This window comes from Tarenaya hassleriana, unplaced genomic scaffold (assembly GCF_000463585.1).
Source record: "Tarenaya hassleriana unplaced genomic scaffold, ASM46358v1 Cleome2, whole genome shotgun sequence".
NCBI lineage: Eukaryota > Viridiplantae > Streptophyta > Magnoliopsida > Brassicales > Cleomaceae > Tarenaya > Tarenaya hassleriana.
The window spans coordinates 1,275,114-1,294,665 of record NW_010965372.1 but is presented as its reverse complement, the minus strand read 5'-3'; the positions used below and the strand labels follow the sequence as shown (position 1 = coordinate 1,294,665).

Sequence of the window (19,552 nt, the reverse complement as noted above, 5' to 3'; positions counted from 1 at the left end):
AGCGGTTCACGGAGCGAGCGATCAGAGCGATAATTTTCTCGCAGAAGGAAGCTAAATCGTTGGGGAGAGACATGGTGTTCACTCAGCATCTTCTCCTGGGCCTGATCACAGAGGATCGCGATCCTCGCGGGTTTCTAGGGTGCGGAATCACCATCGACAAAGCTCGTGAAACTGTGTGGAGCATCTGGAACGACGAGGTCTCCGATTCTAATTCTCCGAAACAGCAGGAAGTTTCGTCTACTTCGTACTCAAAGTCAACAGACATGCCGTTTTCCGTAAGTACGAAGAGGGTCTTCGAGGCTGCGGTCGAGTACTCTAGGACTATGGGGTGCCAGTTCATTGCACCTGAACACATCGCCATCGGTCTCTTCACCGTCGACGACGGTAGCGCCGGCAGAGTCCTTAAGAGGTACAATTCACCCACCTTGTGTCTTTGAATTGCCTTGAAACGAGATCGGTAAATTTCTGGGTTAATAGAGATGCGTTTCGTTTAGTCATAGCAGATTTGGTAGATGTCATGATCTGACGCGTGGAACATGTTTAAGACAAATCTGAATTTGATGGTGGGTCCTTGCTACGAATTACTCTAAAATGGTGACCATGTGAAGCAGTAATTATGAACTAGGATCGGGCATGTGGACCGAGCTGCGAACTGTTTTCTCTCATAAATTTCGGAACTCAGATAATTTTCAAGTTCAGTTTTATATTGATCACGTACTGAGTAATTCGAAGTCCAATTATTGCTAGGATAATGGGTTAGAGAATTGCCTAAGATTGGCAACCAAAACAGAGGGTTTAATAACGTCTGTTCTATGTGGAAGCAGCGTTTCCTTTTAGGAATAAGCTTGTATAGATCATGTTGCCTGTAAATCGTTATTGGATTTTATATGATGCTTCTGTCCACTAGTTTTAACAACAATCTGCTGATCTTAAGATTTTGTTATGTGATATTAAGATTGGGAGCGGATATCAACCAGCTCACAGAAGCAGCACTCTCCAGACTCAAAGGAGAGCTTGCCAAGGATGGCAGAGAACCATCTCTTGCATCTAAAGGGAGCCTTGGTGATTTCTCTAACGGTAAAACTGCTAGTTCTAAAATGTCGGAAAAAACAAAAGGTAAAATATTTGTCTGCTCCATTCACTTTTTGAGGTTTGAAGAATAGATTCTGATAAATGTTTACCCAAAATGATGCTGAGCAGGTAAAAATGTCCTGGCACAGTTCTGTGTGGATCTTACAGCTCGTGCCAGTGAAGGCCTTATAGATCCTGTTATCGGTCGAGAAACTGAAGTTCAGAGAGTCATTCAGATCCTATGTCGCCGAACCAAAAACAACCCAATTCTTCTTGGTGAAGCTGGTGTCGGGAAGACAGCCATTGCTGAAGGACTTGCAATAAGTATCGCACAGGCAGAGGCTCCTGCCCTTCTTTTGGTGGGCATATTATAAGGAAATGAGGCTTTTGTGTTGTCATGTTGATCAAATGGGTATGACAAGCTTTTTTGATCCACATATAGGCGAAGCGCATAATGTCCTTGGATATAGGACTGTTAATGGCTGGTGCAAAAGAAAGAGGAGAGCTGGAGGCTCGGGTTACTTCCTTAATAAGCGAAATAAAAAAATCAGGTTGTCAACCTTGGATTTTAGGACTGGTGGAGACCGAAGAATCGTCAAGGCTCTAATTGCGAAAATTATCACGGCTCATTTTTGCATTCGTTTGTTTGCAGGTGACGTCATTCTCTTTATAGATGAAGTTCATACGCTTATCGGGTCTGGCACAGTAGGGAGAGGAAACAAGGGGTCTGGACTCGACATTGCCAACCTCTTGAAACCACCACTCAGCCGGGGTGAACTTCAGGTACTTATTCAGAACGATTCATATGAAGACAGTGTGGAAGGAATATACTCGCAGAAGATTATCTCAAATTTTAAAATGGCTTCCGATTTCTGAACATCTATGTTTACTTATCATGAGAAAAAAAACATGGCCATGTAGCTAGTTCCACTACTCAACAATCCATTATGTTGCAGTGCATTGCGTCCACAACTCTTGATGAATACAGGAGTCAGTTTGAGAAGGACAAGGCACTTGCTAGGAGATTTCAGCCGGTGTTGATTGATGAGCCGAGCCAGGTTTTTTTTTTGCCGAACAGAAATATCCTTTTTATTTTTTTACTTTGTTAAGCCACCGGCTTCCCCTTCTTATTCGGTGAACTTGTCTGAACAAACTTAAATAGGAGGACGCGGTGAAGATTCTGTTGGGTCTACGTGAGAAATACGAGGCACATCACAATTGCAAATATACAATGGATGCAATAGATGCTGCTGTATACCTTTCAGCACGATACATTGCTGATAGATTTCTTCCGGATAAAGCTATCGATCTCATCGACGAGGCAGGAAGCAGAGCCCGGATCGCAGCTTTTAGGAAGAAAAGGGAGGATGAGATTTGTATCCTTTCAAGGCCTCCAGACGATTACTGGCAAGAGATCAGAACTGTCCAGGCCATGCATGAAGTGGTAAGAAAAATCCAAATACAGAATATTACCTGTCTTTGTTATCTCTCTCAACCAAATATCATTCATGTTCTATGAATAGGTCCTATCGAGCAGGCCAAAGCATGATGATTCTAGCGAACTCGTTGTCGAGTCTTCTCTACCTCCTACCGTCGGCGAGGATGAGTATGACTACTTGCTCTTAATGCTTTAGGTAGCATTCACTAAAAGTGTTGTATGGAAGGCTCATCGTGAATGGACATTCATTACATTGTTTCGGACTGTGCTTTCAGGCCTGTAGTTATCGGACCTGAAGATATAGCGGCGGTTGCATCGATTTGGTCTGGAATCCCAGTTCAGCAAATCACAGCCGACGAAAGAATGCTTCTGTTGGGTCTAGACGAGCAACTTCGAAGGAGAGTAGTTGGTCAAGATGAGGCTGTGACCGCTATCTCTAGAGCGGTTAAGAGGTCACGAGTTGGTTTAAAGGATCCTGACCGTCCAATCGCCGCTATGCTCTTCTGTGGACCGACTGGGGTCGGTAAAACAGAGCTTACAAAAGCCCTGGCCGCGAGCTACTTCGGTTCGGTAAGAATTCGACTACATGTTTTCTCTCTTTTATGTTCCTTCGACATGTCTTAATTCTTCATGGGTCGGTATCGTTATTACATCAGGAAGAGTCGATGCTGAGATTGGATATGAGCGAATACATGGAGCGTCATACGGTGAGCAAGTTGATCGGTTCTCCTCCGGGGTATGTGGGTTTCGAAGAAGGTGGAATGCTAACGGAAGCTATCCGGAGACGTCCATTTACGGTGTTATTGTTCGATGAGATTGAGAAAGCTCATCCCGATGTATTCAACATTCTTCTCCAGTTGTTCGAGGACGGCCATCTGACCGATTCACAGGTCTCGTTTCTAAACCCGAAATTTTTCATTTAGCTTGGTGTAGTCTTCCGCAAACTCTGAACAAAATTTTTGCCTGTTTGGTTTTTCGGGTATTCTGTATCGATAGGGACGGAGGGTTTCCTTCAAGAACGCCCTGATCATAATGACCTCTAATGTCGGGTCATCCGCCATCGCAAAGGGGAGACACGGGTCGATCGGGTTCTTTCTTCATGACGAAGACGACGAAGAGGCAGCTTCATACGCCGGGATGAAAGCTTTGGTGGTGGAAGAACTCAAGAACTACTTCCGTCCCGAGTTGCTCAACCGGCTTGATGAAATCGTCATTTTCCGGCAGCTCGAGCAGGCCCAGGTTAGCTATTTCTAAAACTGTTTTCGAGATTCTAGGCCCTTTCTTCAACATACAAGGCGTAAAAAAACATACGAAAGAATGCTACTTTGGTAACGTTTTCATGTGTTTTATGCTAAATTTCCTGGGATTTCGCTGTCGTGCAGATGATGGAGATCTTGAACCTGATGCTGCAAGAGGTGAAGTCTCGGCTCGTGGCCCTTGGGGTCGGTCTCGAGGTCTCGAAGGCGGTGAAAGAGCTCGTATGCCAACAAGGTTATGACCCAGCCTACGGGGCTCGGCCACTCCGCCGTGCAGTGACTCAGATCGTGGAAGATACGCTCAGCGAAGCCTTCCTCGCCGGATACTTCAAGCCCGGTGACACTGCTTACCTTGTCCTCGACGAAACCGGTAACCCCTCCGTCCGGAAAAATCCCGGTTTGAACGTCCGGTCATCGGACAACACCACAACTGTGGCTTAGTTCGTTGTTGACCGGTTATCAGACAACAACACCACCACGATCATGGTTTAGTTACAGATTCATTGTTTTTTACTCTTTTTAAAAAAAATGGGAAATCGATTGGTTGATGTACTGTGTATAACTGTATATAGTGATTATTATAGGAGGTTGTGTATAGTGTAAACAAAACTCCAATGAGATATACGGTTTTCTGTTTTATTTTTTTATAGTGAAAGTGAAATGAACTTACCCTCTCACATTTCATGTGCAAAAAGCCTTTAATATGAGTGGGTATTTTTATATGAGACCTGTGGGTTATCGGGTAATCGATTTTGGATATTCGGTAAGACAAAAAAACTAGAAGACGGGTTCAAGTTCTGATTTTATTATTTATTTACGGTTATCTTGCAAATATGTAAATTTAAAAAATATTATAATTTCAACGTTATGATCAATATGACCAAATATGATTATGACCAAATATGATTTGAAATCAAAATACATGAAGAGAGAAACGTAAATAGACCAGATTATCATGAAGGTAGGAAACTCAACTCATATTGCTACAAAATCCTTTGCTCTCTCTATACACATGTGAGTTTTTTACTCAGTCAGCCTCGGATTCGTCGGTATCCAAGTACACCTCCGCCTCTTCATCGTCATCGTCATCGTCCTCGGGATTTTCTTCCTCCTCCCGTCCTCCTTGCTGCTCTCTCTGAATGGCCCGAGCCACAGCAGAATCAAGCCTGGAGCTTACAGCTTCCCATGAAACTAGCTTCTCCATGAATGTTGTTATATATTCACTCCTCCGGTTCTGCAAACACATAAAACCAACATCACCATGCTTCCAACATGTTCCTTGGAACGAAACCTGATGCTGGGTACAAATAAACTGGGTTAAGTGCAAAACGTAGGGGGGGTGATCTTCTTCTTCTTCTCGTTTTCATTAATGGGTTACCTCAAAATCCAGGTAGTAAGCATGCTGTTGTGCGGAAATGAAGGAAGAGAGAACAAAGACAAGGTTAGTTCATCGAGAAAGCGAGAGTTTTTTTTTGGCTGAAAGTTTCAGACAGAGATGCAGAGGAGCAAGTACCTCCCAAACGTCGATGGTGAGGAGCGGCTGCATGTAATAACAACAATGAAAAAAAGGATAAGGACCATGAAAGATTTCTCGAATATTACTCTTAAGCTTTTGACACTTACCGAGAAATCCCATATGAGGGGGTTAATGGCATTGGGACTCTTCACTATTACAAGCTTCTTGTCTTCCTCCTTCGGGATCGGATTGACGGCATTTCCCACGTCCAGCCTGTTTGCTTTATCTGCAAGAATTCCCTCCCGAGGGAACAGAGGTTTTATAGGGGATCGGCAGATTGTTTATGCCATTGGAAAGGAGAGATTGAACACTCACATGCAAGCCATGTCCAACCAGAACCGAACTGGGAAGCTGCTGCTGACTTGAACCTTTCCGAGAATTCTTGGAAAGACCCGAAATCTCTCTCTATCAATCTAAGAAGTTCCCCCGACGGCTTTCCTCCACCACCGGGTTTGATAGATTCCCAGAAAAATTCATGATTCCATGCCTAGAAGAGATTGAGATAACTCACCTTCATGATTTTGTTAATGGTTTCACTCACACTTGCCAATGAAACCACTGGATGTAGTACCTGAGCAGCGTTGTTGAATGCAGGAAGCATACTGCCATTGTTGTATGAAACGAGGACGACGTCTTCTAAGGACAACCCATCAAGATCTGTCCCTGCAATCTGCTTGTTGAGATTCTCCACATATGTCCTGTGATGTCTGCCCCAATGGTACTCCAGCGTTTCCCTGCTCATATGTGGCTCCATACCATCCTGCCATTCCAATCCCAATCCCAATCCCAATTCATATACAAACACTGATCCATCTTGATGACTGGAAAACAGATTTCCGGTTATGTGGAGAACATACCAGAGGATATGGTGGTGGCTTCAGCTCGAATTTCGCCGTGACAACACCGGAAGCCGCCGCCTTTCTCGAGAATCGCCTCCGCTATGTAGAAACGAAGCAATACGTTATTAGAGTCCGTGATGAACTGTCAAAACAAATTCATCGCCATTTTGAAAGTTTCATTCAAGCATTTCATCGAACACCTTCCCCGTGTTTTCGACGAATAGTCATCGCCATATCAAAAAAGAAAAACAAGAGATTAAATCGTGAACAGCTCGATCTGGGTACAGAGCAACGGTGTTTTCGGCGCCCAAAATGAATGAAAAAAGTGAACTTGTTGAGCTAACCTGGGTTCTTCTCCATTGCAAACTAAGGCATGGTCTTCGAATAAGCCCTGAACAAAACAGCCCGTAAACAAAGACATCCACAGAGAGAGAGAGAGAGAGAGAGAGAGAGAGAGAGAGAGAGAGAGAGAGAGAGAGCATGAGAAGAAGGAAGCAGGAGAGGGGACGAGAGAGACGAAGAGGTCGCTGTGACTGCAACACTCATCTTCGTCCTAAAGCTTTTCGAAGTAGCTTATCGGATTTCTTCGGCCAATTGTAGAAAGCATAAACCCTGGGACAGCGGCTTTGCCTTATTTTTTTCCCCTTCATTTAAACTAATATTATATATTTTACAATTCAACAACAAAAAATTAATAAAATCTTACTAAGAGATACCAAGTTTTAAATATCCAAACTATTTTTTATTGTATGTTTTAATATTTGATTTTGTTTAATGTTTTAAAAATCTTCAATTATCCAATCTTATGAAAATGGTAATAACATGTATGATATTAGATATGATAAAGAAAGAACGGTGATAGAATATTATGAAAATGTAAATAAAAGTACCGTTTTCGAATAAATTACATTGGTAAGTTTTCATCGGAAATTCATTGAAGAAAAAAAAAAGGACGTATTCTGAACAAAACTGAGATATATTAAAATGGATGTAAAAAAAAAGTTTCGGTTATCCATGGATGGATTAACGTATACTGAAACCGAAAAATACCGTATCTTTTACGATTCCAATCATCTAAAATTATCCGATGATATTAATTTTTTTTAAAAAGTTTTTTTAGAATCAAATCGAAACCGAAATCGAACCGAATATAATATAATAAATCATTGATATCTATTTTTGTAAAATCAAAAAAATCGAACCCGAAATCGAACCCAATATAATATAATAAATCATTGATATCTATTTTTGTAAAATCAAAAGAATCGAACCGAATCCGAATACCGAATGTCCATCTAGTAAGCAATAAAGCAAAAACTCTTTTCAACCTGGATCTCTTGTATAGTAAAATTCATATGAGTTTTCTATTTTTTTTTAGAAAATATAGTTGGATTTTTGGCACAGTAAACTTTCTGATTAAAAAAAAAAAAAAAGAGTTCGGATTCCAAAATGGCATTGGAATATTCTCTCTTTAGTTCAACAAAATCCACAAAAGAGAACAAACAATAAAGGAATTCGCTTCATCGCATTGATAATATATGATAATATAAGCCTGGTAATCATTTTGTTTATTAACTGTATCTGTATAACCAAATCAAAAATCAAATCGAATGAGATATGAATACATTGAATCCGATATAAAATTTGAACGGGTATGATATCTTTAATCTGAAAAAATACGAATCTAAATTTAATTAAAAAAAATAAAAAAATTGAAAATTTCTTTTAAAAAATAAATTTTTGGGATCAAAATAAAATCAAACCAAAATTAATATAAAAACTGAATAGTTATAATTTTTCTATAACCGAAATAACTAAACTCAAATATAACCATAACCGAATCCAATCCGAATCCAAATCCAAATCCAACATTAAAAACCAAAACCTGACAATGAGTGTTCTTTATTACCACATCCCCACATAAAAAAAAGACCAACCAACCACAGAAAAGGAGAGTTTACATTTTCTTTTTATTTTTTTTATGGTAATTAATATATGATAGAGAAAATGAACTCATTGAGGAGGAGGTGATGTATATATATATATATATATAGATATGATCAGGAGGAGAGAGCAGATTTTGCAGCATAGAGTCTGGAAGTGACAGCCTCCCATGAAACAAGGTTGTTCATGAACGTCTTTATGTAGTCCGGTCTCCGGTTCTGTTCCATTCACCACATTAATTCATTAATTCGTTAATTAATGTTAATATACACCAAAATTATAAAATAATTAAACTAAACAAAAGGCTAAAAACCCCCACCTGGAAGTCGAGGTAATAAGCGTGCTGTTCATCGTACACCCAAAAGCACAGGAGCAACGCGTTAAGAGGAAAAAGATAACACAACTTGAAGTTTGTTTTTAATTAGGGCTTAAGAGAACGTTTAGTTACCTCCCACACGTCGATGGTAAGCAGCGGCTGCAATATATATATATATATATATGACCATCAAGAATGTATACATATTGAATCTATACACATATAAATCATGTATATATATATAATTATACAAGGGTTCTGTTTGGAACATACGAAAGAATCCAGGACGAGGGGATTGACGGCATTTGCGGTTTTCACAATCTTGAGTTTCTCCTTGTCATCTGGAAAAAGGGTGAAGCATTTTCCTTTTGTGAGTCATATATATAATTAATCTTAATTGGGATTTAATTGTGAGAATAATTGGGATTAGTGGAGAGATTTAATTACAGGCAAGCCAAGCCCAGCCAGACCCAAACTGAGTGGCTGCTGCTGCGGTGAACTCTTCGTAGAACTTGTCGTAGGAGCCGAAATCCCTTTCTATCAGATCCATTAGCTCCCCGCCCGGCTTCCCCCCACCTCCCGGCTTCATCGATTCCCAGAAGAACTCGTGGTTCCATGCCTATACACACACACATATATACACGTAATAAACCCCACAAAGGGTCGATATATGTATACATGTATATGCATGCGTATATATACGTACCTGAGCAGCATTGTTGAAAGCGGGGAGGATATCGCCTTTGTTGTACGTGTTGAGAACGATGTGTTGCAGTGTGTTGCCTTCGAGCTCAGTTCCAAGAACCTGTTTCTTGAGGTTGTCCACGTAGGCTCTGTGATGCTTTCCCCAGTGAAACTCCAATGTCTGTTTGCTCATATGCGGCTCCAACGCATCCTTTTCCATATCATGTTGTTATTATATATGCATATATGCGCCAAACCCACCATATATATATATATATATATATATGTATGTATGTATATATCTTACAAACTGTAGGCCATGAGATTTCATTAGTTACCATACCACAGGTTCATTTTATGGTTTCTTGTTTTGCAAGTAACGGATTTGATGAACAATTGTGGAGATACGTATAAAGAATATATAGTCTATATAACAAGATGCCATGTGATGATGGAAACCCTAATCACAAAATTAGCAGAACGTACCAATGAGTACGGAGGTGGTTTCAGGACATAGTTTGCGGTGACAGCGTTTGCAGCAGCCATTCTTGAAGCCTGAAGCTTCAGATTTCAGACAAAAGCAAAACAAAGATTTGACATATTAAAAATACGTACATACATGTACATACATACGCACATACATGTGATTGTGTATAATGTATGACCAGAATCAAGACAACATAGATTAAACATGAACCTACGGAATTATATATAGACCGAAATATATACACGCATATGCGTGCGTTTGTATATGTGAATCGTCGAACATGACCATACCAATGAATTTGTAATGAAAATTTTCTGGGGAATCAATCAGACAGACACTAATGGATAATAAAGCATGACCAGATTCAAACAGGAACATATAAAACACAAGTACTGAAGGCCATTGAATCTAACCTCTTATTCTTTGCTTCTTGAGAGCGATTTTTTAGGAGAGATAGAGGGAGGGAGTGAGCAGACCACACGACTAGTGATGTATTGTATTGAAGGGCTTCATGTCGTACATGATGCAGTACATACGATCCTGTACTATCTCCAACCCCTTGCAGTACAGTTTTTTTCCTTCTTATTTTGGCTACACGTATTAAATGTTGGGCAGTTTTTATTCTCTGTTTATTCATTTTCCCCCAATACAAAAAGATGCCATTTTTCTATAATTAAATTAATAAAACAAAACAATATTTGAGAATCAAATCCAAATGGAGATGAATCGAACCCAAATGTAATCGAGACCGTGAAGATGTGCACACTTATCTAACACAACCACAAATTAAGACATAATTTTTTTTAATAAAAAGCAAGGTTTAATGATCAAGATTATCTTAATCTGTCCAAGAAATAATGTTTACATGGTGATCCGACATGGTGAGGTCATGATGAAAATTTTGCCATAAGGGATTGAAATGGAAAAAGGATTCCATACATTAAAAATTGGCAGTAACAAAAAGGATATCAAATCATCCACCAATAATAATGATACAAAAAAAAAACATGCCACGTGTCATGCCCAAGCTCGTTTTCTTGGGGCAAGATCTGAAGTCTTTATCTCATCTATCTTGGCTGCAACTATGAAGTCGTTCATGCTCAACCCTCCTGCTTATGACACACCCACGAGACAGACATTCAAAAGTTACAACTAAAAATCCATGTATATGCATGTATGTACATATATATCAGCTGGAAATGTATCTATATATATATATATACACACACACATTTCAAAAGAATATGAACATTTGGGTTTTGAAGGTTTAACGGGCACTCAAGAGATGGATTCAAGAATCCGACAGTGACAATCTGATCGTTCTTGGAATTCATCTCTCTCCTTCTACGGCATTAGGTTTGGATGAACATTCAGGATGTCCTAACGGGAACAAAACCCAAGAAACTAAAACAAGTTCCTGAACGAAAGAGATTCAGAAACGTACCGATGGAAGAAGTCCAGAGAATAGCTTGAACCTGGTTGGGCTCGTGGAACTGGAGGGCAGGGCAATGGCCAGCAGCTTCAGCCACCTTCTGAATCCTGTTCATCAGTTCGGCCCCGCAAGCCGAATCCCTCACCTTCCAAGTCGTCTGCATTTTAAGCCCCCCTTCTTCTTCCAATAATCTCCAACCGAGAACCTGAAACCAATCAAGAAACAAGACGATGATTGTCCTATGTGTAAGAAACTTCTAGATTTTTCTTACTTGAAGTAAGAAACTCAGGATTTCTACTGTAAACGATGAAAAACAAACAGGGTGAACTCAAAGATCAGGTACCCATGTCATAAGATCACTGGAACTAACATGTTTTAACTTGATTTCTCACCAGACAGTGTCATACACTTGTCCTGAGATGAAGCCATAGCTCTTGAACAGAGTTACTTAGCTGCGCAAACATGTTTGAATGGTACAACGGTTTTCCTAGGACGAAGCTACAACAGTTTGCCATCACTTTATCAGTTTCCTTTCATAGATTTGTTCTTTCTCATTCAAATTCAGTGTCTTTCTTAGTTCTACAATCAACACGTGTGCAAAGAACTCAGACGGAGCAGCTCCTCATCCCAGTCGATACATATCTCCAGAATCAAAGATTTCAACTCAACATGAACCCTAGGCCAAAGGATTCGACATTTTGATCAACCAACAGGAAGACACGAAGTGGTGTAAGAGAAGATTCACCTTCCTGAGAAGCTCCTTGGCTTCACCGACCGACATGGGAGGCTGCGATGGAGAAACAGGGGAACACGTTTGCTGCGACAGAGACAGAGCAGAGGCGTTGGGTATCAGGATCTTGTGCTCGGTGTCCGTACACCCTAGAACTTTCTCTCCGAAATTGCTCGCTATCTCCTCCGGAAACGGGTCTCTCGCCCCGAAATCACCCAGAAGATCCGGCCCAGCTACCGCCCGGGTTACCGCCAACCCGGCGAATCTCCGGCGGGTCCGAGTCTCGGAGGAGAACCTCACGACGCGGCGGCGGGAGGAAAGAGGAGCACGGAGGAGGTGAACGGAGAGGTGCGACGGTGGAGCAATCGCCGTAGTTGCCATCGGAGACGGTGGTTCTGTGATTTCTCCGGTGACAGTAACCGACCAGAGGGAATTTTCCCCTTTTTTTTTTAAATATGGAAAAAATTGAATTTACGATTGGTTCCTGGGTTTAGACTTTAGAGTGTGTTTGTGGTTTTAAGACCACTATGGGCACTTTCATGGCTGAAAAGATAGGGTGAGGTGCCACGTCATCATAGGTGGAAAGCACTGTTCAAGTCGGGATTAAACCGACCGGTTTTGTTTCCCGGTTAACTCAAATTCGTAAAATCGAGCCTCATTAACAGTTCCGATTCGTTGATTCAATTTCGATTTTACGGGAATTAATTAATTCAATTCAATTATAAATTCTGATCAATTTTGATTCATATTAAACTATATTTTTTAAAAAATGAAATAAGACCAAATAATTTTTTGGTCCTTCATTAAGAGGAAAATTATCCACTCGGATAATGTTTTTTAAGTTTGTTTAAAATTAAAAGTCGTAGAGGATAACGATAATAAATAGCCCATGGTCCAATCTTTTCTTATGTGGCCTTATCATATGGGGCTGCTTCAACGGCCCTACTAAAAAAACTATATTTCCAAACTTACCCCTCTAGGAATGTTAAATCACAAAATGCCCTTCTTCCCCGGTTTACATTCTTGCCCTAGAGAAGAGTTCCCTAAAGAAGAGTTCGCCTGGTCCTGAAATATCGTCTCTACGACAGTCGCAGAGAGAGAGAGAGAGGATGGAGCAGCACAATGACCAAGAGCGCGAGGTGTTCGGAGAAGATATCCCTGAGGAGGAGGAGGGAGAGATGGATGCGGAGGAGTATGAAGAACACAGCGGAGATGATGGCGCCGCCGCCGGATATGAGGATCTGGAACCGGGCTCCGGCTCCAAGGTATTGCGAGTGTTCGATCTCTGTTTCTCCTTTTAGTGCACCATTTCTTTCCGATCTCGTTTTTGTGCGTATTTTAGTCGTGTTTATTTGTTCTTTATCCCGTTGTAACGGTTCGGTGGTGATTAGGACTTGGAGGAGATGAAGAAGCGTCTTCAAGAGATCGAGGAGGAAGCTGGGGCTTTGCGTGAAATGCAAGCCAAAGTTGAGAAGGAGATGGGTTCTGGTCAAGGTGTGTATTTGGTGTGGATTCATTCGTATAGACGTCCTTGTAGATTCATAGATTACGTGACCGTAATACCTTAAATTCGTCTGAATGGGTTCTCTGCGTGCGTAATTTTCAACTTGAGACGATGTAGGAGGATGCTTGGTTTGTGTTGTGACCGTGTCTGGTTTATCATGTATTGTCTTTACTTCGATATTCCGATTGGAAGCAGAGGGATTTTTGGAGAAACATTCTAGTACTCGATGTGCGAGAATAGACAATGGACGTTACTTGTTTTCATGGTTTATGCTATCAAATTCCTTCGAAAGAGTACAGTAAGTTAGGTAAAAATCTTCTCAGTTAAACGGGTCGGTGCCCTTTTCTCCTTCCTTTTGGGTGCATATCTATGAAGATTCTTCAAGTGCTTCTCCAAGTCTGGCTGAAAAGGAGGAAGTGGATTCCCGTTCGATATATGTTGGCAATGTGAGGCTTCGCTAATCCTTTTCACATGTTTCACACGTTTATGTTTTCGCCTTAAAACAGAGATTTGAATCTCTTATTTCGTCATCTCAGAATTCACTTCTGATGTTTTGCTTTTTATCTCGCTTTTGCTATCTGATCTGCTTACCTTTTGCATATTTAAAAGTGATGGATTTTTCCACTTTGAGTCACTTTGTTCATAAAAATTTCAATCGCCCCGATATTCATTAGCTTTCATATGCTTTTGTCTTTGTCTAAATCTAGGTGGACTATGCGTGTACTCCGGAGGAAGTCCAGGAGCATTTCCAATCCTGTGGGACGGTGAATAGGGTTACAATTCTGACGGATAAATTTGGTCAGCCTAAAGGTTTTGCATACGTTGAGTTTGTAGAAGTAGAAGCTGTTCAGAATGCTCTTGTGTTGAACGAGTCAGAATTGCATGGTCGTCAGCTGAAGGTGCGAAATCTGTCTTTCGCATGGAAATTATTTCACTTCTAAAAGAAATACGTGTTCTAACACGGTTTGTTTTCCCTTTTTTGGGTTTTGTTTTCAGGTATCAGCGAAGCGGACCAACGTCCCTGGAATGAGGCAATATCGAGGAAGGCGTCCCTTCAGACCCATGAGGGGGTTCATTCCCGGACCTCCTTTTTATCCTCCATATGCTTATGGGTATGTTGTAGAATGTTCTCTGCCTATTCTTATCGCCTATTATCACATACCAAAGGGAGAAAACCACAGTTATATAGTTGTAGTTAACATTAACAATCTTCCAACCTAATTTCAACCCGAAAAGCAAAACAATCTGTCAGTGGGTTTGAGACCAATCTTCTGATTCCTGGTTTCACACATAGATTCCAATCAGAAGTTTGTTAGTGTTTATATATGGTAAGAAACCATCTTTTGGTAGGTCATGTAAAGTGCAATAAGCCGTGCTGATTGTCCATATGCTGGTGTGCAGGAGAATTCCCAGGTTCAGACGGCCCATGCGTTATAGACCGTACTGATCATAAGTGCCTATGCTGTTTACCAGTAGAGTGGCCTGTGATCCGGGCAAAGCCTCTGCCTTTGTTTCCCCCCCCTGAACGGATAGACGTATGAAGAACTTCACATTGGAGAAGATAGAGATATAGAGAGAGAGGATTTGGGGGAGGAGAAGATAAGTGGCAACACAGAAGCAAGATTTCAATTGGGTATTATTAATAAAAAAAGAATCTGAAAATAAAATTATTTTCTCTGTATCAACATGTAGCTGTACGATTTCGTTGTTGTTGTTGTTGTTGTGACTGAAGATTCAGCTGCTGTTAGGGTTATGTTTTGTTTTGGTCGGATTTGAGGTAATAGTTCGGTTATTGTTCTATTTATACTTTTGTCCTTTGGGTTTCTAGATTATAGCTTTATCTTATACACTTGAAAACGTGAAAATTTCTTTTTTGGAAAAACGTGAAAAATGTATTTTAATTTGCATAATTTTTAAAATATACGATATGAAAAAATTGGATCGATTAAAATGAAATGAAAAAATAGAAAAAAGGGAAATGTTGACGTGGCATACAATATCCTCTACGTTACATCTTCACGACTCCCCAAAAACGTCCTTTCCTCTTTCTGTAAGTTTTTTTTTTCTGGGGGCTTAAGGCCATCAGTTTCATTTTCGGTGGAAACGAAGCCAATTGCGCGCATGAGATGCCGTCGTCTCTCTCCAAGCCCTCCGCCGTAGATGCGCCCTCCTCGCCGTTGCAGCCGGCAATTTCTCCTCTGCCGCCGGACAACTCGGAGGCCGAGCGCCGGCTCCGGGAAGCGGAGGAGAGGCTGCGCGATGCCATGGCTGAGCTCCAGAGGAGACAGCGCTCGGCGGCGCGTGGATCTCACGCTGGCCTCTGCGATCACGCCGACGTTTCCTGTGTCGCCAACGCCATCGGCAATCTCTGCCAGAGTTTCCTTCTCTCCTATGGCGTCAGAGTCGGGATCGGGATCCTTCTTCGCGCTTTCAAGCTCGCGAGGGGGCAATCTTACTCATCGCTTCTTGATCTGAAGGTGAAGGACATAGGAATTGGATTTCTTTTGTTTTCTGTTTCAATTTCATGACTGATTGATTGTGCTTTCTGTTTTATGTACGATGGATTTTGATGGGGATTAGGGTTCTCTGGGTCTGCTTTAGGGTTTCCTTCCTTCAATTCTTGGGAAATTGGGATGAATGTGGAAGATTTTACCGTTTTTCCTACCGTTCAAGATTGTCGTTAATAAGCAGTAGAGTTTATATCTCGACCCAAATGGATTGTAGTATCTGTTCTCGTAGGTCAAATTGCTTGTTTCCTTCGTGTTCGGTGCAATGGTTGTCTTTGAATTGATGGCCCGTCATTTTTGTCTCCTTTGTTAAATGCGACTATGGGTGGTTGGTTATGGGATTTTCGACTGAAAAACCATTAATATCCAGTGGTCTTTCTGCTGGAAGACGCTATTATCTTCGTCCCCTTTTTGCCTTCTGATTTTAACACAGAAGGGTCACAAGAATATGTTCTATTAGCTCTTTTTTACGTGCTTGACAAACAAATGGGTGATGATTACAGCAACTTGTCTCGGAGAAAGATCTGATAGTCAGAGAAGAAGCATGTCGTATTGGTTTGCTGTTTGGTGGATTTACCGGCTCTTATCATGCACTTAGATGCTTGTTAAGAAAGTGGAGGAAGAAAGAGACCCCATTGAACGCGTAAGTCTACTGCATCATAATTGTTTTTCTCTACTGGCTATTATTTCATTTTTATGTTATGAATCTGAGTTTACGTGCCTCTCCTATATGTTTATGTATGATACTTGGAAAATTTATTCCTTATCGTGACTTTGTTTAAGGGGTGGAGCAGAATTTTAGCAGGTTCAATTGCAGGTTTGTCTGTCCTATCGTTAGATGATTCCAACAAGCGACGCACACTGGCTCTGTACCTCTTGGCTAGGTTAGCTCAGGTACATCCAATGGTCATGGGTTGTCAAACCACTTTTTGAAATTGCAGTATCGCCTCATACACTTCATGTCTTGAAAGCTGATATCTCTCACACGCACAAACAGTGTGCCTATAATTCTGCAAAATCGGAAAACAAGTTCCACCTGTGGGGAAGCCATTGGAGACATGGGGATTCTTTGCTTTTTTCTGTTGCATGCGCCCAGGTAATATGAATTTCTGCTTCGTAGTTTATTCCCCTGTTAGTCTGAGCAGCTGAAGAAAGTTAGTGGGGGAAATTCATGAAAGTAGTATAGACGAGTTATTGAAGAGACCTATGTTGTATTTTCCTCTCTCTATTGCCGTTTCGTTGAAAAATGGAAAATCTTTCCTTTCCATGTTCTTACTCTACAATATGATTATATGCTTGTTGATGAATTCGTGTAGGTTATGTATTCCTTTATAATGCGTCCAGAAACCTTACCGAAATCATATAGAGATTTTATTCAGAAGACTGGTCCAGTTGCACAGCCCGTTTACAAGGCTGTAAGAGAAACCTGCAGAGGTGGTCCGATTGATTTAGCCTCCTTGTCGGCTTATATTTCTAGTAGAAACAAAGCCAATGACGTGAAGTTGGAAGAGTTCCCGTCCATCATCCCTTGCTCGGTTATTCATCCAGACACCAACTCGTGTCTAGCCCATAATGCTAATGCAATGTCAGCTACATTCAGGAAAACATTTCCATTGTACTTTTCCCTGACTTTTGTCCCATATGTTGTTCTTCACTTACAAAAGGTATGGCTTTTGTTTCTCTTTTCTCTTATGTAAATGTACCATTTTAGACTCCTATTGGTTTACAGTTATACACAAGCTAGCACTTAGTTATATATTTCTTTCCTCTTCCCTGTGTGTCTTGGCTTCATCAAGAAATGATTTTATACATTCCTGTATCCTGATGCATTTCTATTCTGCAATTCAGTTCATGGATGCTCCTTACCGAACATCTTGGCAAGCTGTCAGAGATGCAGTTCGGTCGACCTCCTTCTTGTCTGCTTTTGTCGGGTTTTTTCAGGTTGATATTCTCCGCCCAGTTATCATTTCCCACTCAGTTTCACCCGTTTATTCCTTAACAACCTCGTCGATTTGCACTATAGGCTGCCATATGTTTACACAGAAAAGCAGCATCAAAGGATCACAAGCTCGTATATTGGTTTGCTGGCGGATTTGCTGCTCTCTCCGTCTTGTTGGAGAAAAAACCACGACGGTCAGAGCTCGGTCTATACGTTCTTCCCCGAGCGGCGGATTCTCTCTGGTATATCTTAATCAACCATCACCTTCTTCCCGATATTAAAAACGCCGAGGTACTCTCTCTTTATAGTTAAAAGACGTTTCAGTTTCTGCTCTTTCAGTCATGAAGTGATTTTTCTCTCGAGTTTATGGTCTGCGTACTACAGGTACCGTTGTTCTGTGCGTGCATGGGAGGAATTATGTACTATCTAGAATACGAGCCCGACACCATGGCTCCGTTCTTGAGGAAACTTATCCATAGGTTCCTGGCCAGCCAAATAAGCAGCCCGGGCAATACGTACGGTCACAGCTCGTCCTATACATATCTCCCCGCTCTCGATGCAGCGAAGAAACTGAAATTGCAGCAGGAGACCCAAGAAAGTGCAACTCCGAAAGAAAAATACAACCTTGAGTCCATTTCCGGGCTCTAAATTGTCGATGTATGTCGCCCTCTTCTTCATTCTTTCAGAGTTTTCTGTTTTTTCTTTTGGGAAAAATTTAAATAAATTCAATGGCAACTTTTTTCCAAAATCTTAAACGATTTATACACATACATACAGATGGTCACATACATACTCCGATGGCGAAATGTTCGGAGTTTTAGGTTTTTGGTCTCTGTTTCTGTGGTTGTGATTCATGGTCTGTGGTTTTGGTGGAAAAAGGAAGGGTTTTTCGGTGCTGCTGATTGTGGAAGTTCAGCTTCCGGTTGGTTTTGGCACTGAAAATGGATGAAGAGAGAGGAGTTTGGAGAAATTATGTGCAAGGCTTTAAATGTAACCCGTAACCAGCATCATCTTCTCGTGGCATTATCAATGGATTCTCTTCTATATGGAAAAATTACCCCTAGTTATCAATCTAATTGAAAGGCAAGAGCATGTAATTATTAGGACAAACGTATGATTGGTTTCTAATAATGAAGTCAAGGAATGTAATAATGTTTTTTTCCCTCGCCAGTTGCAGTTCTTCTGTTAATGGTCAAATATCTTTCTGGTCAAATACAAAAAAAAAAAGTCTTTTAAGACGTATTGCCACGTCATACCAAACAAAAACAGATCATGGAATATGGATTTTATAATAACAAAGTGTGTGGCACTTGTAAGCTCTTTGTTCCCCACCTTAGGATTATAAAATTCTGCGAAGTCAAAGGTTATAAATGTCAGCAAATATCTTAGGGTTTTTTTTTTCAACTTTAAATATAATGGTTTCACACAAAGTATAAACAAATAACCGGCCGAGGTACAAGGAAAGGAAACAGATGCTCATACCTCTTAAGAGTGCCTAAGATCAGAGTTTGACCTCTATGAATTTGCATCATTAACCAAAAAAATGGAAGCGGGGGTGTTTGATGACTCGAGCCTTATAGAGGAACGCCCTTTGAATCCTCTCCGAAGCGCCTACGCCAGAGAACCGGACCTCGTCTACGAGTTGGACAATGACGGTTTTACCCCTCTTCACAAGGCTGCATCGGCCGGCCAAGCGGAGATCGTGAGGGGCATTCTTGGAATTGACGGGGGGCTGTGCCGGCTCAAGGGCGGTAGAGAGGGTGAGACTCCTCTTCATGTGGCGGCCGTCAAGGGGAAGGTGGATGCGATCAGAGAGATGGTGCGGAGCTGTGCGGATTGCGTGGAGGACACGACAGTGCAGGGCCAGACCGCTCTCCACCTCGCGGTTC

General features: G+C 41.2%; 7 protein-coding genes and 1 long non-coding RNA gene across 12 annotated transcripts in view; 4 read left to right on the top strand and 4 right to left on the bottom strand.

The window, feature by feature from the left end:
- The window catches only part of LOC104811549 (chaperone protein ClpD, chloroplastic), a 5,010-nt gene extending 576 nt beyond the window's left edge, over window positions 1–4,434 (top strand). Inside the window, exons 2-13 of the mRNA XM_010538267.2 lie at window positions 1–409; window positions 956–1,116; window positions 1,201–1,430; window positions 1,514–1,622; window positions 1,724–1,854; window positions 2,028–2,129; window positions 2,234–2,515; window positions 2,595–2,677; window positions 2,785–3,079; window positions 3,166–3,399; window positions 3,506–3,748; window positions 3,892–4,434. Of these exons, the coding sequence (XP_010536569.1) occupies window positions 1–409; window positions 956–1,116; window positions 1,201–1,430; window positions 1,514–1,622; window positions 1,724–1,854; window positions 2,028–2,129; window positions 2,234–2,515; window positions 2,595–2,677; window positions 2,785–3,079; window positions 3,166–3,399; window positions 3,506–3,748; window positions 3,892–4,206 (2,594 nt within the window). The 3' untranslated portion in view covers window positions 4,207–4,434. The remainder of the gene's footprint in view (window positions 410–955; window positions 1,117–1,200; window positions 1,431–1,513; window positions 1,623–1,723; window positions 1,855–2,027; window positions 2,130–2,233; window positions 2,516–2,594; window positions 2,678–2,784; window positions 3,080–3,165; window positions 3,400–3,505; window positions 3,749–3,891) is intronic.
- Window positions 4,435–4,690: 256 nt separating this feature from the next.
- Window positions 4,691–6,765, bottom strand: LOC104811548 (superoxide dismutase [Fe] 2, chloroplastic). Of its 2 annotated transcripts, XM_010538266.1 has the most exons (9): window positions 6,600–6,760; window positions 6,465–6,511; window positions 6,139–6,219; window positions 5,853–6,041; window positions 5,597–5,768; window positions 5,389–5,507; window positions 5,279–5,305; window positions 5,144–5,167; window positions 4,691–4,999 (listed from the first exon to the last, which is right to left on the bottom strand). In XM_010538266.1, exons 1-9 carry the CDS (start codon window positions 6,664–6,666, stop codon window positions 4,793–4,795), a joined length of 933 nt encoding a protein of 310 aa, XP_010536568.1. In that variant the 5' UTR covers window positions 6,667–6,760; the 3' UTR covers window positions 4,691–4,792. The 2 variants fall into 2 exon arrangements, with proteins under 2 accessions (XP_010536568.1, XP_019057912.1); XM_019202367.1 differs by lacking the exon at window positions 4,691–4,999 and having other exon boundaries at window positions 5,007–5,167; window positions 6,465–6,512; window positions 6,601–6,765.
- Window positions 6,766–7,947: 1,182 nt separating this feature from the next.
- On the bottom strand, window positions 7,948–10,073 carry LOC104811546 (superoxide dismutase [Fe] 1, chloroplastic). Of its 3 annotated transcripts, none has more exons than XM_010538263.1 (8): window positions 9,965–10,073; window positions 9,551–9,625; window positions 9,087–9,275; window positions 8,828–8,999; window positions 8,654–8,721; window positions 8,513–8,539; window positions 8,384–8,407; window positions 7,948–8,282 (listed from the first exon to the last, which is right to left on the bottom strand). In XM_010538263.1, exons 2-8 carry the CDS (start codon window positions 9,608–9,610, stop codon window positions 8,181–8,183), a joined length of 642 nt encoding a protein of 213 aa, XP_010536565.1. In that variant the 5' UTR covers window positions 9,611–9,625; window positions 9,965–10,073; the 3' UTR covers window positions 7,948–8,180. The 3 variants fall into 3 exon arrangements, with proteins under 3 accessions (XP_010536565.1, XP_010536567.1, XP_010536566.1); XM_010538265.1 differs by having other exon boundaries at window positions 9,551–9,619; window positions 9,965–10,067; XM_010538264.2 differs by lacking the exon at window positions 9,965–10,073 and adding an exon at window positions 9,842–9,945.
- A 360-nt stretch (window positions 10,074–10,433) lies between these two features.
- On the bottom strand, window positions 10,434–12,217 carry LOC104811545 (putative pterin-4-alpha-carbinolamine dehydratase 1). The gene is made up of 3 exons (XM_010538262.1): window positions 11,729–12,217; window positions 10,996–11,188; window positions 10,434–10,660 (listed from the first exon to the last, which is right to left on the bottom strand). Exons 1-3 carry the CDS (start codon window positions 12,092–12,094, stop codon window positions 10,569–10,571), a joined length of 651 nt encoding a protein of 216 aa, XP_010536564.1. The 5' UTR covers window positions 12,095–12,217; the 3' UTR covers window positions 10,434–10,568.
- A 520-nt stretch (window positions 12,218–12,737) lies between these two features.
- On the top strand, window positions 12,738–15,044 carry LOC104811544 (polyadenylate-binding protein 1). The gene is made up of 6 exons (XM_010538261.1): window positions 12,738–12,978; window positions 13,105–13,207; window positions 13,593–13,663; window positions 13,925–14,116; window positions 14,214–14,329; window positions 14,619–15,044. The coding sequence occupies exons 1-6, from the start codon at window positions 12,823–12,825 to the stop codon at window positions 14,662–14,664; spliced, it is 684 nt and encodes a 227-aa protein (XP_010536563.1). The 5' UTR covers window positions 12,738–12,822; the 3' UTR covers window positions 14,665–15,044.
- Window positions 15,045–15,271: 227 nt separating this feature from the next.
- On the top strand, window positions 15,272–18,825 carry LOC104811541. 2 transcript variants are annotated; one of them, XM_010538258.1, is made up of 9 exons: window positions 15,272–15,694; window positions 16,228–16,367; window positions 16,519–16,618; window positions 16,722–16,820; window positions 17,041–17,388; window positions 17,573–17,665; window positions 17,748–17,954; window positions 18,048–18,320; window positions 18,543–18,825. In XM_010538258.1, exons 1-8 carry the CDS (start codon window positions 15,344–15,346, stop codon window positions 18,309–18,311), a joined length of 1,602 nt encoding a protein of 533 aa, XP_010536560.1. In that variant the 5' UTR covers window positions 15,272–15,343; the 3' UTR covers window positions 18,312–18,320; window positions 18,543–18,825. The 2 variants fall into 2 exon arrangements, with proteins under 2 accessions (XP_010536560.1, XP_010536559.1); XM_010538257.1 differs by having other exon boundaries at window positions 18,441–18,825.
- LOC104811542 lies at window positions 18,764–19,237 on the bottom strand. Its single transcript, XR_771462.1, has 2 exons — window positions 19,146–19,237; window positions 18,764–19,012 (listed from the first exon to the last, which is right to left on the bottom strand). It is a non-coding gene; the product is annotated as an uncharacterized LOC104811542 (long non-coding RNA).
- The window catches only part of LOC104811543 (ankyrin repeat-containing protein At5g02620), a 2,385-nt gene continuing 1,875 nt past the window's right edge, over window positions 19,043–19,552 (top strand). The window contains exon 1 of the mRNA XM_010538260.2: window positions 19,043–19,548. Within this exon, the coding sequence (XP_010536562.1) occupies window positions 19,207–19,548 (342 nt within the window). The 5' untranslated portion in view covers window positions 19,043–19,206. The remainder of the gene's footprint in view (window positions 19,549–19,552) is intronic.

Excerpts from the sequence above, each read along its gene's own strand:
- LOC104811548 (XM_010538266.1), bottom strand. The coding sequence starts at position 6,666 with ATGAGTGTTGCAGTCACAGCGACCTCTTCGTCTCTCTCGTCCCCTCTC. Across the intron at positions 5,508-5,596 it reads TGGTTGGACATGGCTTGCAT|ATAAAGCAAACAGGCTGGAC; the intron begins GTGAGTGTTCAA and ends GAATTCTTGCAG. Across the intron at positions 5,000-5,143 it reads CTTACTACCTGGATTTTGAG|AACCGGAGGAGTGAATATAT; the intron begins GTAACCCATTAA and ends ATGTGTTTGCAG.
- LOC104811546 (XM_010538263.1), bottom strand. The coding sequence starts at position 9,610 with ATGGCTGCTGCAAACGCTGTCACCGCAAACTATGTCCTGAAACCACCT. Across the intron at positions 8,540-8,653 it reads CCCTCGTCCTGGATTCTTTC|CCGCTGCTTACCATCGACGT; the intron begins GTATGTTCCAAA and ends TATATATTGCAG. Across the intron at positions 8,408-8,512 it reads TTACCATCGACGTGTGGGAG|CACGCTTATTACCTCGACTT; the intron begins GTAACTAAACGT and ends TACGATGAACAG.
- LOC104811545 (XM_010538262.1), bottom strand. The coding sequence starts at position 12,094 with ATGGCAACTACGGCGATTGCTCCACCGTCGCACCTCTCCGTTCACCTC. Across the intron at positions 11,189-11,728 it reads CCAAGGAGCTTCTCAGGAAG|GTTCTCGGTTGGAGATTATT; the intron begins GTGAATCTTCTC and ends GATTGGTTTCAG. Across the intron at positions 10,661-10,995 it reads TCTCTGGACTTCTTCCATCG|GAGGGTTGAGCATGAACGAC; the intron begins GTACGTTTCTGA and ends TGTCATAAGCAG.
- LOC104811544 (XM_010538261.1), top strand. The coding sequence starts at position 12,823 with ATGGAGCAGCACAATGACCAAGAGCGCGAGGTGTTCGGAGAAGATATC. Across the intron at positions 13,664-13,924 it reads GTTCGATATATGTTGGCAAT|GTGGACTATGCGTGTACTCC; the intron begins GTGAGGCTTCGC and ends GTCTAAATCTAG. Across the intron at positions 14,330-14,618 it reads TATCCTCCATATGCTTATGG|GAGAATTCCCAGGTTCAGAC; the intron begins GTATGTTGTAGA and ends GCTGGTGTGCAG.
- LOC104811541 (XM_010538258.1), top strand. The coding sequence starts at position 15,344 with ATGCCGTCGTCTCTCTCCAAGCCCTCCGCCGTAGATGCGCCCTCCTCG. Across the intron at positions 15,695-16,227 it reads CATCGCTTCTTGATCTGAAG|CAACTTGTCTCGGAGAAAGA; the intron begins GTGAAGGACATA and ends TGATGATTACAG. Across the intron at positions 16,821-17,040 it reads TTTCTGTTGCATGCGCCCAG|GTTATGTATTCCTTTATAAT; the intron begins GTAATATGAATT and ends GAATTCGTGTAG.